This window comes from Aplysia californica, unplaced genomic scaffold (assembly GCF_000002075.1).
Source record: "Aplysia californica isolate F4 #8 unplaced genomic scaffold, AplCal3.0 scaffold00050, whole genome shotgun sequence".
NCBI lineage: Eukaryota > Metazoa > Mollusca > Gastropoda > Aplysiida > Aplysiidae > Aplysia > Aplysia californica.
The window spans coordinates 801,633-814,980 of NW_004797320.1; the positions used below are offsets into that span (position 1 = coordinate 801,633).

At 37.9% G+C, this 13,348-nt stretch overlaps 1 protein-coding gene across 3 annotated transcripts in view; it reads right to left on the minus strand.

The window, feature by feature from the left end:
- Window positions 1-7,176: 7,176 nt before the first annotated feature.
- The window catches only part of LOC101857232 (protein AF-17), a 25,691-nt gene continuing 19,519 nt past the window's right edge, over window positions 7,177-13,348 (minus strand). For 2 of the 3 annotated variants that reach the window (XM_005092651.3, XM_005092652.3), the window contains 3 exons: window positions 11,590-11,677; window positions 9,800-9,888; window positions 7,177-8,836 (listed from right to left, as the gene is read on the minus strand). In XM_005092651.3, the coding sequence (XP_005092708.1) occupies window positions 8,579-8,836; window positions 9,800-9,888; window positions 11,590-11,677 (435 nt within the window). In that variant the 3' untranslated portion in view covers window positions 7,177-8,578. The remainder of the gene's footprint in view (window positions 8,837-9,799; window positions 9,889-11,589; window positions 11,678-13,348) is intronic. The other variant, XM_013079394.2, reaches the window with a different exon arrangement.

The window sequence follows — 13,348 nt, forward strand, 5'->3', positions numbered from 1 at the left end:
CCCCCCCCCCCCCCCCCCCCTCACACACTCACACACTCACACACACACACACACAAGAAATAAAACAAAATTCCCGCAATCACAACTCACCCTCATTCCAAACAAAATGCAACACACAGAAACGGCTTGAACATTGTCTTTTTAAGTTTGAGTAAAAAGACGCAAATCAACTCGATAATCACTATAAAAGCAAGACTGTTACAAAGAAAATTGAGAAAAACAAATATAATGAGAACCTAACAATGACATACTCCAAGCACCTTCTTCAAAGACATTCTTGCTTTCCTATTCATAAAAGATTGAGGAGTTTTGTACAAGAGAACTTTACATAAAATAACAGATCAAGTAAGGTGAGATAGCTTGGCATTATCAAGAGTGAATAAAAATACAAACATAAAGACAGACTAGCATTTAACAATAATGTTGGAAAGCAACCAAGTGCGTGCCAGTACAAACTAATTATAACTCTAGAAATGACAAACTATCCCTTGAATGAGCAAGAACCTTGATGACAACCACCCCGTAAAGCAACAATCCTCTACATCACATCCTATTTGATTAAGCAGTAAAGCTAATAACAAAATTCAAAAACCCACAAAATCCATAAGAGTACCATGCTACCTTTCACATGGGGTCTGACGATATACCGAAAACCCGCCAAAAATTCCCAGATATCCCCGAAAACTCCAGAAAATACTGAAAACCCTAGAAAATACTGAAAACTAATCACCTGCTTTATGGAAGTGACAGAAGCTGTGGCCCTGCTCAGCAGCAGCCAAGAACCCCATAATCCCACGTCCCAAGAGGAAAGAAGGAGAACAAATTCTTCACAGTGAACCATGAACAGAACCTGAGCAGAAGCAACAAGAAATTACTTAGTCACTACTGGGATGACTGTTGCGCCCGGGACTCCAAGGGAGTAACCAACAAGACCCTCTACCTCCTGCAACCTGACTGTAGTATGATGAAGGTAGTCCTTAAAGAGAGCAAGTACTGTCTACAACGTCAAAAAGACAAATCGATCATCTACGTGCCCCTTGAACCACAGCCATCGCCAGAATCCATCTTGACAGTGCACAGACATTACACACACTACACTTTGGACAACAGCTATGAGAAGTGGGTGACCTGGGTCGAGGGAGCTGTGACCTGCAGCCAGGCTCTGTACGAGTACAAGGGCACATTCCCTCGTAGTGCATCTCACGGCAGAGCAAAAGACACCACCAGTGTCAAATACCAATGCCTCAAGCCACATGAGCACCAGCAGATGAAGGAGCAGCTGAAATCGAAGTGCCACAGAAGTCTACAGCCTGGGAGACCTCACTGACGGTGCCCGGAATCTCAAGCAAGTGAGAGCATAGAATGGAAAAAAGAAGAACAAAACTGCATTCGGAGAGGGACCTTTGCCGAACAGATCCCCAGGCCAGAGGAGATGCAGTGTGACTCTGCTTTCATCCGCCTGCTGTTCCGGAGACCAGGCAAGGTTCCTTGTGCAATTCTGTACACTGATGAGCAGGTGGCTGACCGCTGACCTGAAGCAATTCTGTGGTCCGACCAAAAGTGCGAAGTCTACCATATTGGGTGTGGACAAGACTTAAAACTTGGGGGACCTTCATGTACAATGACTGTCTTCAAGAACCTGGCTGTTACCCGCCGCAGTACGAAGGACCACCCACTGATGATCGGACCTATCTTTCTGCATGGTAACTTGGACAAGAAAACGTTTGTCTTTTTTTCCAAACACTTGGCTGGACTGTCGGGGGAAACCAGTTCTCATGTGGTAGTTGGCAGTGATGAGGAGAAGGCCTTGCGAGCTGCCATGGCTGAGGCTATGCCATCCGCTATGTTGGTAAGATGTGTTCATCATCTAAAGAACAGTGCAAACAAGCTTCTATAAGGACAAGATGGGAGTCGAAAGTAGGAGCAGATCCACCATCATCAACAGGCTGTTTGGCGCTGTGAGCCTGCTGGATGCTGTAGACCAGTTAGCATATGAGCTCATCTGGGATGAGATTCTGAGGGATTGCAGGGAAAACCATCCATTGTTTGCAAGTTTAGTTACTTTGAAACCCACCTTGGCACCATACTGCAGGGAATTTTCGTTACATGCCAGAAAAGCAAGGCTATGATGAACTGAACGAACAATAACTGTGAAAGCATCAATCATATATTCAAACAGGCGATCAGCTGAAAGGGGCAGACATTGCCAGACTAGGTGCGCACACTTCAGGACCTTGTCAACCGACAATACCAGGAAGTCAAAAGATCCCTGTTGGGCCTGGGGGATTATATCCTGTGCAAGGAATTCGGCAAATTTGCTGTGAGCAGTGAGAAGTGGCTGAAGATGCCTAAAAAACACAAGAACGCCACTTTTCTTCATTCCTGAAGACCACCAAGGAAGGAGCTAGCCTGGTACACTACCAGAATGGCCAGAAACTGTCGCAGACACCCAGCCACCATGGCAAGAAACCTGGCCAGGTCAAGTGCAAACATACCGCCAAAACCACAACTACTTTAGCAAAATAGCCAACATTTGTTGTGACAAAAAATAGTTTTTAACACAAAGCTTTTCTTGACATATATTTTTATACAGTAACATGAGGTGACCAATGCCTGATAGATGTATTCTTTATATGGTTGTTTTTTGGGGGTATTTCATGGGTTTTCGGGGGTTTTCGATAAAACATTTTACCGTTCAGTATGTGTTTAATAAAAGAAACTTTTCTTTCTACTGGGCAATATTGCTTGGTGTAGTTCACATTTCATCCCTAAGTATGATTAAAAAATGAACTGTCAGTAGTCTCTCCAAACAAAAGACTTTCAAACCACAAGAAAAGAGCATGAAGCTACACATCACATATATGGTTCAGAAACAATGGGCATCATGTCAAGTAAGTGTCAAGAAGGTCCTGCAGACTTCTTATCGGCTGCTCAGTGTAAAACTCCATCAATAGCTCTTTTGAAAAGAGATGTATAACAAAAGAGTTTTACATTGAGCAGTAAATAAGTAATAATAAGATTTAGATAGTTTCTTGACAAACCCACATTTATTGCTTTAGCTTGTTTCATTTGAACAATCACAAGGCGTGGACAGCGTTCTTGCTTCTCATGACCCCAAAAATGAAAACAACAGACCAAAAGGTATTTCAAAACAATATATGTACACTTTTTATAACAAAAAAGGAGACTGTTGAACACTGTGGAATCCATGTAGTAAAGTCTGTTTTTAAAAATTAGATGAAAGTTTAAGCAACACTGGTCGCACAAAAGCATTCCTGAAGGAATTTCAACTGCAAGCACCCATACAGCAATTATCTATGCCAACTATGCTCAAAATATGCTCTACCCTTCAGGAAAAATGACCTGATTTACTTAGTATAATTCTTGCTACTGAAATTTCAATATCTTTAAATTCTCCATATATACAATGTTTTGTGTCATCACTGTGTTCAGCATGTTCATAGGAAATGGCTAGATATTTGAATGTGATGAAATCATTATTGGACAACTGAGAGATATATTATGTAACGGTTATTACTTCAAAATTTGGGACTTTAAAAAATCATAAAGCTTTTTTTATTTCTCAAGCAATTTGTTTCAATTGCTATTTGGTAAGATCACCAACTATTACAATACAAAACTTTTCTCAACAAGAAAACTACACATATCAAATAGTGTTGTTTTAGCAGATTATTTTGTGTACTGTATCAGAAAAACACGAAATATTTGGGGGGGGGGGAGGAGTATAAAAATATACACCCCCCTTCAAAAAAAAACTTTAAAAGCTAGGCTTATAATAATGTTAACAAAATATTGCAATATGGCTGTAAAGACACTATGCGAAATTTGAACCCTAATAGTCAAAAAATGTGGAAGCCTTAGTATTTTTAGTACTAAAATCTTATGAAATGAGACAGTTCATGCTATCTGTAAAAATAGAGTGAAAGAAAGCAACCTTCTGAAAATATTTCTCTCGGTTGCCCAGGAATGATGATCCTATCCATTCAAATCCCTATCTATTGACCTCAATTACACTGAAGACAAGTTATGTTTTTTAGTTTTAGTAAGTTTTACGGCACTTGCAAAACAATAAGGTCATATAAGTGCTGAAGATTAGAGGTGTTACAAGAGAGTAACAAACACAAAAAAGAAGGAGGGCAGACAGAAACGATAGATTTTTAATAGGAAAAAAGGAGCAAAGAAGACAGCTATAACAGCTAACTTTGTACATATGGCAAATTGAAAAAAGAGCCCAACTTTTGTAGCCCCTTCCCTTCAACGAACACTGAGACATTTCAGTTTATTTAAAGAAAAGTGAATAGACATGGTTGATAATCATCAATTAATGATGGCAAAGACAGAAACAACAGAAGGACAAAAAACAAGTTGAACCCACTAGTCATAGATAACCCACATACGTTGAGACCCCTGTAGACCGTAGGACCCATACCGATCGGGAGTTTCAATGAGGGTAACAAAAAACAAAATTCAGACTGTTAAAATTACAGAAAAGCAATTCAGCTGCTCTTTGAATAATGGCATAACATGTTTTAAGCACATCTCAAACCCATAAACACAGCATATTGTCACTAATGCAAGAAAAATGAGCAACTCTACTTGAAGTTGCTTAACAGGGTGAGCTAAAAGAAAAATCATAGCTGCCATACATCACTGCATACAAGACGCAGCTTTTGACCTGAAATCAGGACTTCAGAGGAGCCTTGCGTCTTATCCATGAGATATATGACAAGGACGAGGAGATGAAATGTGAGAGCAGTGTGAGATGAATTACGATGAGATCAAAGACCTTTTAATTTTTAATTTCAATAGCGATACAATGAGGAATTTTGACTATAGTAAGTGGTTATTTAGTGCGTTTTATTCCGTGAAGATTTGATTTCTACCAAAATTTTGGTTCTTGAGTCTTCCTACGTCTTTGGAGCGCATGCGTCATCTACGAAATGATATATATGGTATCCATTTTTCTGGTCAGAGCAACATTATGCAGTTAACAAGCTTATAAACAAAGCTGTAATTTTGGCTAACCAAACATGAAGCATATTAATAATACTGGTATTAAACATATGCTCACCCTGCATTAGTCTTTTAAACATTAAGGGATATTTATCTGTGGAATGCTACATTTTGGTCACTCTCTGTGATGTAGCATTGACACAAGAGTTGAGGTCTGATTTGAAAAAAACGTTACATCTAAAAAATACTGTTTTGTTATATATATATATATATGCATACATTGTACAGGAGTAGGGGGAACGTCCTACAATTTTCAGAAATAATTGCAATGCAAATACAAAGAAAAGCACCAAATACATTAAAAAATTGGTATAAACTGTCTCACATTAACAAGAAACAAACTTAATTCGCAAAAACCCATATTTCCCGAATTTAAAAAACGATTGGAAAAGTGGCACAATTTTTAGCTTTCATACCGGTACAGTTGAATGCCTCATATCAAGAGTTTTTAAATGTTTCCATTTCAATCAAACTTTCAAATACAGAGATCACAAAGGAATATATATATATATGGTATTATCATAGAGCACAATTTTGTTTCCCCTACAAAACCACATATTTTCTGGATGTATGATAAAGACATATCACAAACTAGATACTGTAATGTCAGAGACTCATAGCCATTGATTGTATGGTAAGGTAGGGTGTGGGATTTGTGTCCCTTTCATCACAGTAAAGTTATTTAAGAGGTGAGACTTCTGACTTATCTTAATCTCCAATATGACATAGATATAAAATTACAAGCACGTAAATGTTCATGCCAAAGTGATGCAACAGTAACTGTTACACTTAGTTTTTCTTTTAGATTTGTTCCTTGCAACACAATATCATTTGGTTTTTTATTCCTTTTTTGTAAGTATTTTACAGCACTCGCAACTGCATCAGGTCATATATATGAGCACACAGGACACATTAAATATTTTCAATTGATAGGAAATTTTTAATTTTGCCCATGTGGCAGCCAGAGCCTACTCATATATTGATTTTAGAACCACTAGGGGATTTTTAACGTGAGCAACTAACAACTTGCATATGGGACCTCAAAGATTTTTCATCCTTATCCGAGAAGTCTAGGAGTTAGATTTTACATACCATAAGATCAGGGATGTGGCTGAAAGACAACAGTGAGAAGGTGCCAAGGATTAGCAGTAGAAAGACAGAAGAAAGGCTGCAAAAGAGCCTGGGGCCCAAGGGAGGGGCAGAAGTAGGTGGGGGACGGGGCAGAAAGTGGAGACAAAAGCAGACAACAGAACATGGTTAGAGAGCAGGAAAGGCGATGAAAGGAGAAAATTTGAGAGAAGAAAATTTTCTGTCGTTGTCAGATTACAAACCCGAGACCAAATGAATGAGAGGCGAACACCATAACTTCAAGACCACGAGAACCGCCACAATATCAGTTCAAAGAACAAATGAGGTCTTAGTTTTAGTTTTAGTGGAGGTTTTACAGCACTCGCAACTAAACAAATGAGGTCTGGGAAATCTTCTTCTCCAAGAGGAAAGCTTCAATGATCTTATAAAATCCCACAAATTTTACATTCATAAATGTTACTGCTGGGATTAAAACCTATACCGAAGTCAAGGGCATTGACTGAAGAGGAAAAATGTACAGAGGCATTATATTTAAGTCCGACAAATATGCCATCAGATAGATAGACAGCCAAATTGAAGAAAGGTCCTCGGAAAGAAAAGAAAACAGCTGAGTGGAACTGATGTGGTACATTCAGTAGCTAAGAAAACTGGTCACTGCATCAAATATGAGATAGATGCTACATTAAAAAAACAGCTGTTTCTTCATATCAGAGACCACCCCATGAGAGTGCAGCAAAGCCAACTGCCATCAAGGCAACAGAAATTTAAGATAAGGAATCCTGAAGATCATTAACTACTAGCTGGGCACTCGTTCAATGAATGGACTTAAAAGAATCAATCGTCAAGTCATTTTGGAAACAGTGCGCACTGCTAGTGAGTGGAAGCCTCATTTGTTTACAATGGCATCTTAGAAGATGGACTTTCCCAAGATTAGATCTAAAAGAAACTAATGAAAAACTTAAAATTAAACTGCTGTAGACTACAGTGACTTCAGACTCCTTAATATATCTGTGCACCCTTTAAAGGATTCTGAACCACTGTTAATTTTTTCAAATTTGAAAGTTAAGTGGTTTGGAAGTTTTAGACAACCAAAGAGACGAACTTTCACAAATAAAATATATATAAATGATGGACATTATGGACCTTCTCCATTCATGCAAAGAGGTATGTAGATGTCAAGTCTACTGTAACACAAAACAGAATCCCTACGCAAGACGTATGCACACTACAGTGACATCACCAGTTGATCTAAACACCTGCAAACAACAAACAAATCTACAGTATCCTCATATCAGGGCTGCTTAACTGTAGCTATATTACTAAATATTATAACTTTGTTTTATGAAAGGCAACTTACAGCAGCCTAGCCTATCAACATGAAGATGATGGTGGCCACATCACGACTCCACCCACAGATAAATCTTCCAAAGCAGGACTTGCACTCTCTTAGACAATTAAAAGAATTAAAATTGGAGATACAGTTACCATTGCATATTTTTAGGACAAGCATCAACACCCCCTCCCCCAAGATATTATAAGATATGAGAATGCTTTTTTCAATATAACATGCGTAGCAAAATGATAGATCAGTATTAAGCTGCCAGTTTTGTGACAGAGTTTGTTCTGCAACTCATAACACCTGCACTAGACATGTACATTTACACTGCCATATGAACAGTCATAGTTGATCAAATGTCTGAAGAAGCTACCACCTTTCCAGAACTTAGCCTCTACTCCCTCAGCTTTCTCATGAAGGCTTCAGAAGGCCAAACTCCCATACCCTCCCCTCACCAGCTAGCTTGGTGGCTATGAGTGTGTGTGACACTCAGCATAAATCAGACCCTTAAGGCTTCATATACTGGTCGGTACCGCATGTTTAATGCAGGCTACATTAAGCCAAATGCTGTCATATATATTCGATGCACACAAGGAGAGCAGTTAATATCATACCAAGCAATGCTGCAGCCCTCTATTTGCTCTTTGAACAAAATCATAATACAGAAATATGGTCCAGAAAGGGGCACTTTGGAGACAAATATGACAAGCAATAAAAATAAAAGGAATCAAGACACTACATACCAGCTTCATTAATGTATAGGGCGTTTGCAGGCAGTAATGCACTTTCAGTACAGAAATTCAAGGCCTTCCTTATATTTGAAGAGTTATGCTGTCGCATTTATGCAGTAGATACAACAGCTGGTGGCCACTCCGCACAATGATCACTTCACACGGAATTGTGTCTTGCTCCTTTATTTCCAGTGGCAGAAAAGTGGAATACTTGTTATATCAAAAAAGAAATATCCCAGGCAAGCAAAGTCACAATAATAAATCCAAATATATGGACAATTTGATGTATCTCGGAACAAACACATCCGGTGTACAACATTATGCAACACTCCATTCCATTGTCTGCCTCTTCAGTGGCTTAAAAAGTTATTCGCTTTTGCCAAAAACATCAAGTTCCACCTTTTCGAATATCTTGAAACACATCTTTGAATGTTGCTGAGTTGACGGTCGGATTTGCGTGATATGAGGAATCTGAGTTATTAGACAAGTGGGTCCCAAGGTGCGACGAGGGCAGAGAACATGACGAAGACTCTGACAGAGACGACAAGTACGGAGGCACAGAGGCCTTCATAGATGAGGGAACTGCTGACAATGTAGGAGGTGGTGGGTTCACCACTGAGTACAAGAGTGGCTGACTTCTACACACCTGTGAACACAAGGACAAAAACAATCATATTAATAATGAGGACAACCTTTTCTTTTAACATGTGAAATTTTGCACTGAAGAAAAAGTAATAACTACAGCATTAAAAGCTATGACACTATTGCACACATATTATTCATGTAAAGATACAGCAACATTTTTAACAAACATTCTTTCCATGTCCCAATCTGCCAAAATAATTAGATTTACACACATGTAAAGTGTCCAGTTCTGAAGGAAAAGAAACCTGCAAAGAGATTTTAAATAACTGCCACGTATATACAAATGTTCAGAAAAAAATGAGACGAGACAAAACTGTTCTGGACAATATTTCATTAACAGAAACCAAAATAAAATGAAAGGAATTACTTGATTGTTCAAAATTAAAATGAACCAGATTACAATTCACAGAGCAAAATACACAACAATGATCTGATGAAAGAACATTTTCTTAAATACTAATTACAAAATAACTTCAAAAGCTCTTTAAATGTACTCACCAACAATTTTTTTCAAACATGCAACACTCGTTAGACAAATGAAGAATTTAAATGAAACCACAAAGCAAAAAGTAGATCAATCTGTCAGATATGTTCCCACTGACAAAGTCATCAAAATGGAGGGGGCATCCAGCACATTCAGTTTTTTCTTTTACACTTAATTACAAATATAAGATGATCTGTACACTTCCCAAAAAGACTTGGCACTTGTATTTCCCACAACAGATGAAATAACTGCAACTCCCATCTAAGATGTCCCATTTCCAGCTTCGATTTCAAACAAAATAACCATGCAGATGAGTTGTGTTTCACATAAAACAATAGTTTGCAGACATTGCTTTTCATTTCAACCAAGCCATGATTATCCTGAAAGATATTTCAATATTTAGATGCCAATAAAAAACTATTCTACATTTTGACAAAAACCAACTCTTCCACTACTACACAACAGAGCAACACTTCCTACTTGTTCAGAAAATGTGTAGTTGGATGCTGTCCCAAGTCCATCACCACAGAATTTAAGGCGGTCTGATGACAATGAAGGGGATTCGTTCTCTGGGCAATCATGGAACAAAAGCCCAAATTCAGCATCACAATGCTTGAAGATCAATCTCAATGTGCAATTTCAATATGGTGTCATGCACAATGATTTTCTCTTCTTATTAGTGGGCTACCATCATTAAAAATTCTTAAGACGGTTTTTCAAGTTAGAAACCAAGGTCCAAAAAACAGCAATTCTTTATTCTAAACATAAGCAGATTATCATGCTCCCTAAGGCATGTAAAAAATAAACAGGTTAAAGGTAAACATTTCTAAATTAAATCAGTAAAACAAATAGAACAAAAAATTTAAAAAACAAAGGGAGGGTTAGAGTTTAAAGAACAATGTCAAGCAAAGTTGGTGGCGACAACTTTCATAAGAGAAGTGGTCGTGTTGCTACATAACAAGAACAAACACAGCCTGCCGTTTCTTGTTCCTTCAAGACATAGATGCAACCCCACGGTGCCTGTGAACATTGCACACTAAGTCAAACAGTTTGAAATGACAGACTATATTTTACTTTAAACCAAGTTGTTACAGTGTCCACAACAATGTGCTCCTGGGTGAGACACACTGACCCTTGTTCAAAAAGCTTGCACTGCATGCTTCCCAGGAATTTGAGATTGTTTCAGAATGCTATCAGGTCTGCTGGGGTAATAATATAGATTGTAAAGCGCGTATAGATTGCTGTTGAGCGGGAATTTGCACCATACAAATGCCATCTATTATTATTAAGTGTTGCTGCCGCCAACAACAGAGCTATGATATACTAAAATATGTACTTTCATCTCCATATTTGATCAGAAAATTTCAATTTTCAAACATCTCCTACCATTGTAATTCATACTTCCCCACAGAGGTACTGGTTCCTTATTAAGTGCAAAAAGGTGAGAGTAGAAAACTCCAACAGGTTAGTAAATTGAAGGTGAAAATAGAAATAAAATTGTCAATATGTAATAAATTTCTCCATTATCAAAATTAATCATAGATTACAGAGTTACGAGCTGATCCTGAAACATTTAGGGCATAACTGAATGATTTACAGTACCAGTACACTTCAAGAGACAGTAAAATAGATGAGTCAGAAGTACAAATCAATTCTACTTTACGATAAACTCAAATTATAAAGAAAAAAGAAAACAAAAGTTTTTTTCATGTCATAATGACATGAGAGACACAAACTATCAACTAATTATTGATTTTGTACAGCGAATTCAGTTCTCTCACATTTAAAAACTATACATGCGAAGCATCGTGGTGAAGTCAAGAGCTCGTCAAAGTAACAAAATAAAAGAAACAAGCATTTTTCCGCTCGTTGGGCAATTTTTATCTTTTTTTTTTTAAACACAAAACCTTTCATGTTTATTTAAAAACACACTTCCGAGTAGATTTAACTGTAAAAAGGTTGATCAAAGGCACAAAATAAATGTAAATTAGCTGATTCCAAGGACACTCAAGCTTTGGAAGTCACAAACTTTGTTGGCCATTTTCTCTCTAATTTTACCTACGTGACTTCTATTCAAGGTAGATGGTTATTTTTTCATTAAAAGCAAGATAAATGAACAAGATTTTAAGATGATACCAATAGTTCCAGATGCCCAAAAACTGACTAGCGCCAGATTCCACCACATCATGACTAATATACAGTTCTTTCAGTCTATTTTCAATTTCAAAAGCATAAAATAAGTGCTGCACATGAAAGTTAAACAAACAAACCTGCAGGACTCAGTATGTCTTCAACAATCAGGCTTGTGTTTTGTGGTATTTGAACCGAAGGCACAACCGTTGGTTCAAGACTTGGGGCCTGTAAAACAAAGCGTTTAATCAGCAGTTGTCAGAATATGGGCAGAAGTCATACCAAGTAGTAAAAACTGTGATGGTGGGTGCTGGCTTTCAAACATATCAAATATCAATACACAATACACCGTTAGAGACGGTTAAAATAACCACACATCAAAAACAGATTGCGATTACTTTAGTAAAGAAAGACAGCTGTCGTAAAACAAAACATGAAGTCTCACAATAATAACTTTTTGTTCTTCTTCTTTATTGCCTCGCTTAACTCAGACTTTAACTGAAAATCTTCAGCAAGCCGCTGCCAGCAGTTTAGTCTGAACCACTGTGCTAGTGACCCGCTGTCAGCAGTTCAGTCAAATTCCTTTACGATGGCGACAGTACATTTATTTTCAGCAGTTGCCAAAATTTCTAAACAGGGTTCCTTCATTTGATGAAGAACTATCAAAATATGTCAAGTTGTTTTGATTTAATTACCAATTTAGTGACGTGTATGTCACTCAGGTTTCGTACAAAAAGAGTGCTTTGGCACAGTGTGAAAACCTTCTCCGGAGATAATGAGTTTTAAAGTTCTTAAACCCACAATGCAATAGATACTTTTTAAATATGACCTATTTTCCATCTGGAACAAAGTGTCACTTGCCTGCCAGGTAACCATTTGCTGTTTCTAAAAAAATTCTTCATTATTTACACTGAGTTTCTTCAGTTGTTGGTAGGAATCTATTAAGAGCTTTGAACAAATGGCTAGCCTGGGCAGGCTTGCTCTTCTTCAACTTTTATAGAGCATAATAAGTAAACATCACTCCATTGCTTCTTGTTTACATTCAAGAAGAGTAAGTACTTGATGCGGACTACCCTGGAAGCTGAGGAGTGAAAAACCTGAGAAGAAACCCAATTGTACAAATCAGGGTATGATCTAAGCAATTTGACATGAATGGTGAGCAATTCACGTTCGCGTAAATTACCCTTCATAATGATTACAATCGCTAAAATTTTCCTTCAATATATATAAGCACACACATATACACAGACTCTTAAAAATTTGCATTGCTGATGTTGATTCAGCTGTCTAGGTCAAAGCCTATCTTTCCAATACTCAGTCATAGAGAGAGGAAGTATTTACAAGTTCTTGTTAGCAGGAAAAAATACATAACAGAATATTTTCATATAATTATAAACAAACTTACAATGATGCTTTGAACCAGCCATCATATCATTGTATACCTCTCAGTATGACTAATACTCATGTATATTATGACTAGAGATGGGATGAGCAGACGGACGGGTTCATTACTCTCAGACTCAGTCTGAGCGAGCAGGTAACGAACGGCCATGCGAGTGGACTGCGAACCTCAAGACAATTCGTTTTTTGGGTCCACTCCACAATTTTACTCTCTAAGCGAGCGGACTACGGACCTCAAGTCACTTCGTTTCTTATGCCTGCTCCACAATTTTATTCACTGAGCGGGCGAACGGACAAACTCTAGAAGACGAGATACTCGACTCGAGGTGAGGTTCGTTGCCTATTGTCAATTAGACCTAATGTCTCAAGCCACAAATGGTGCCACAGGGTGAGAGAGAGGCTGGTGATGTAGTACTATGTGTGTAACCTTTCTCATCGTGTGCACGTTCCAATTTATAGTGAAGGTGAAGTTTAAAGAATTCCCAAAGGCCTTTTTTC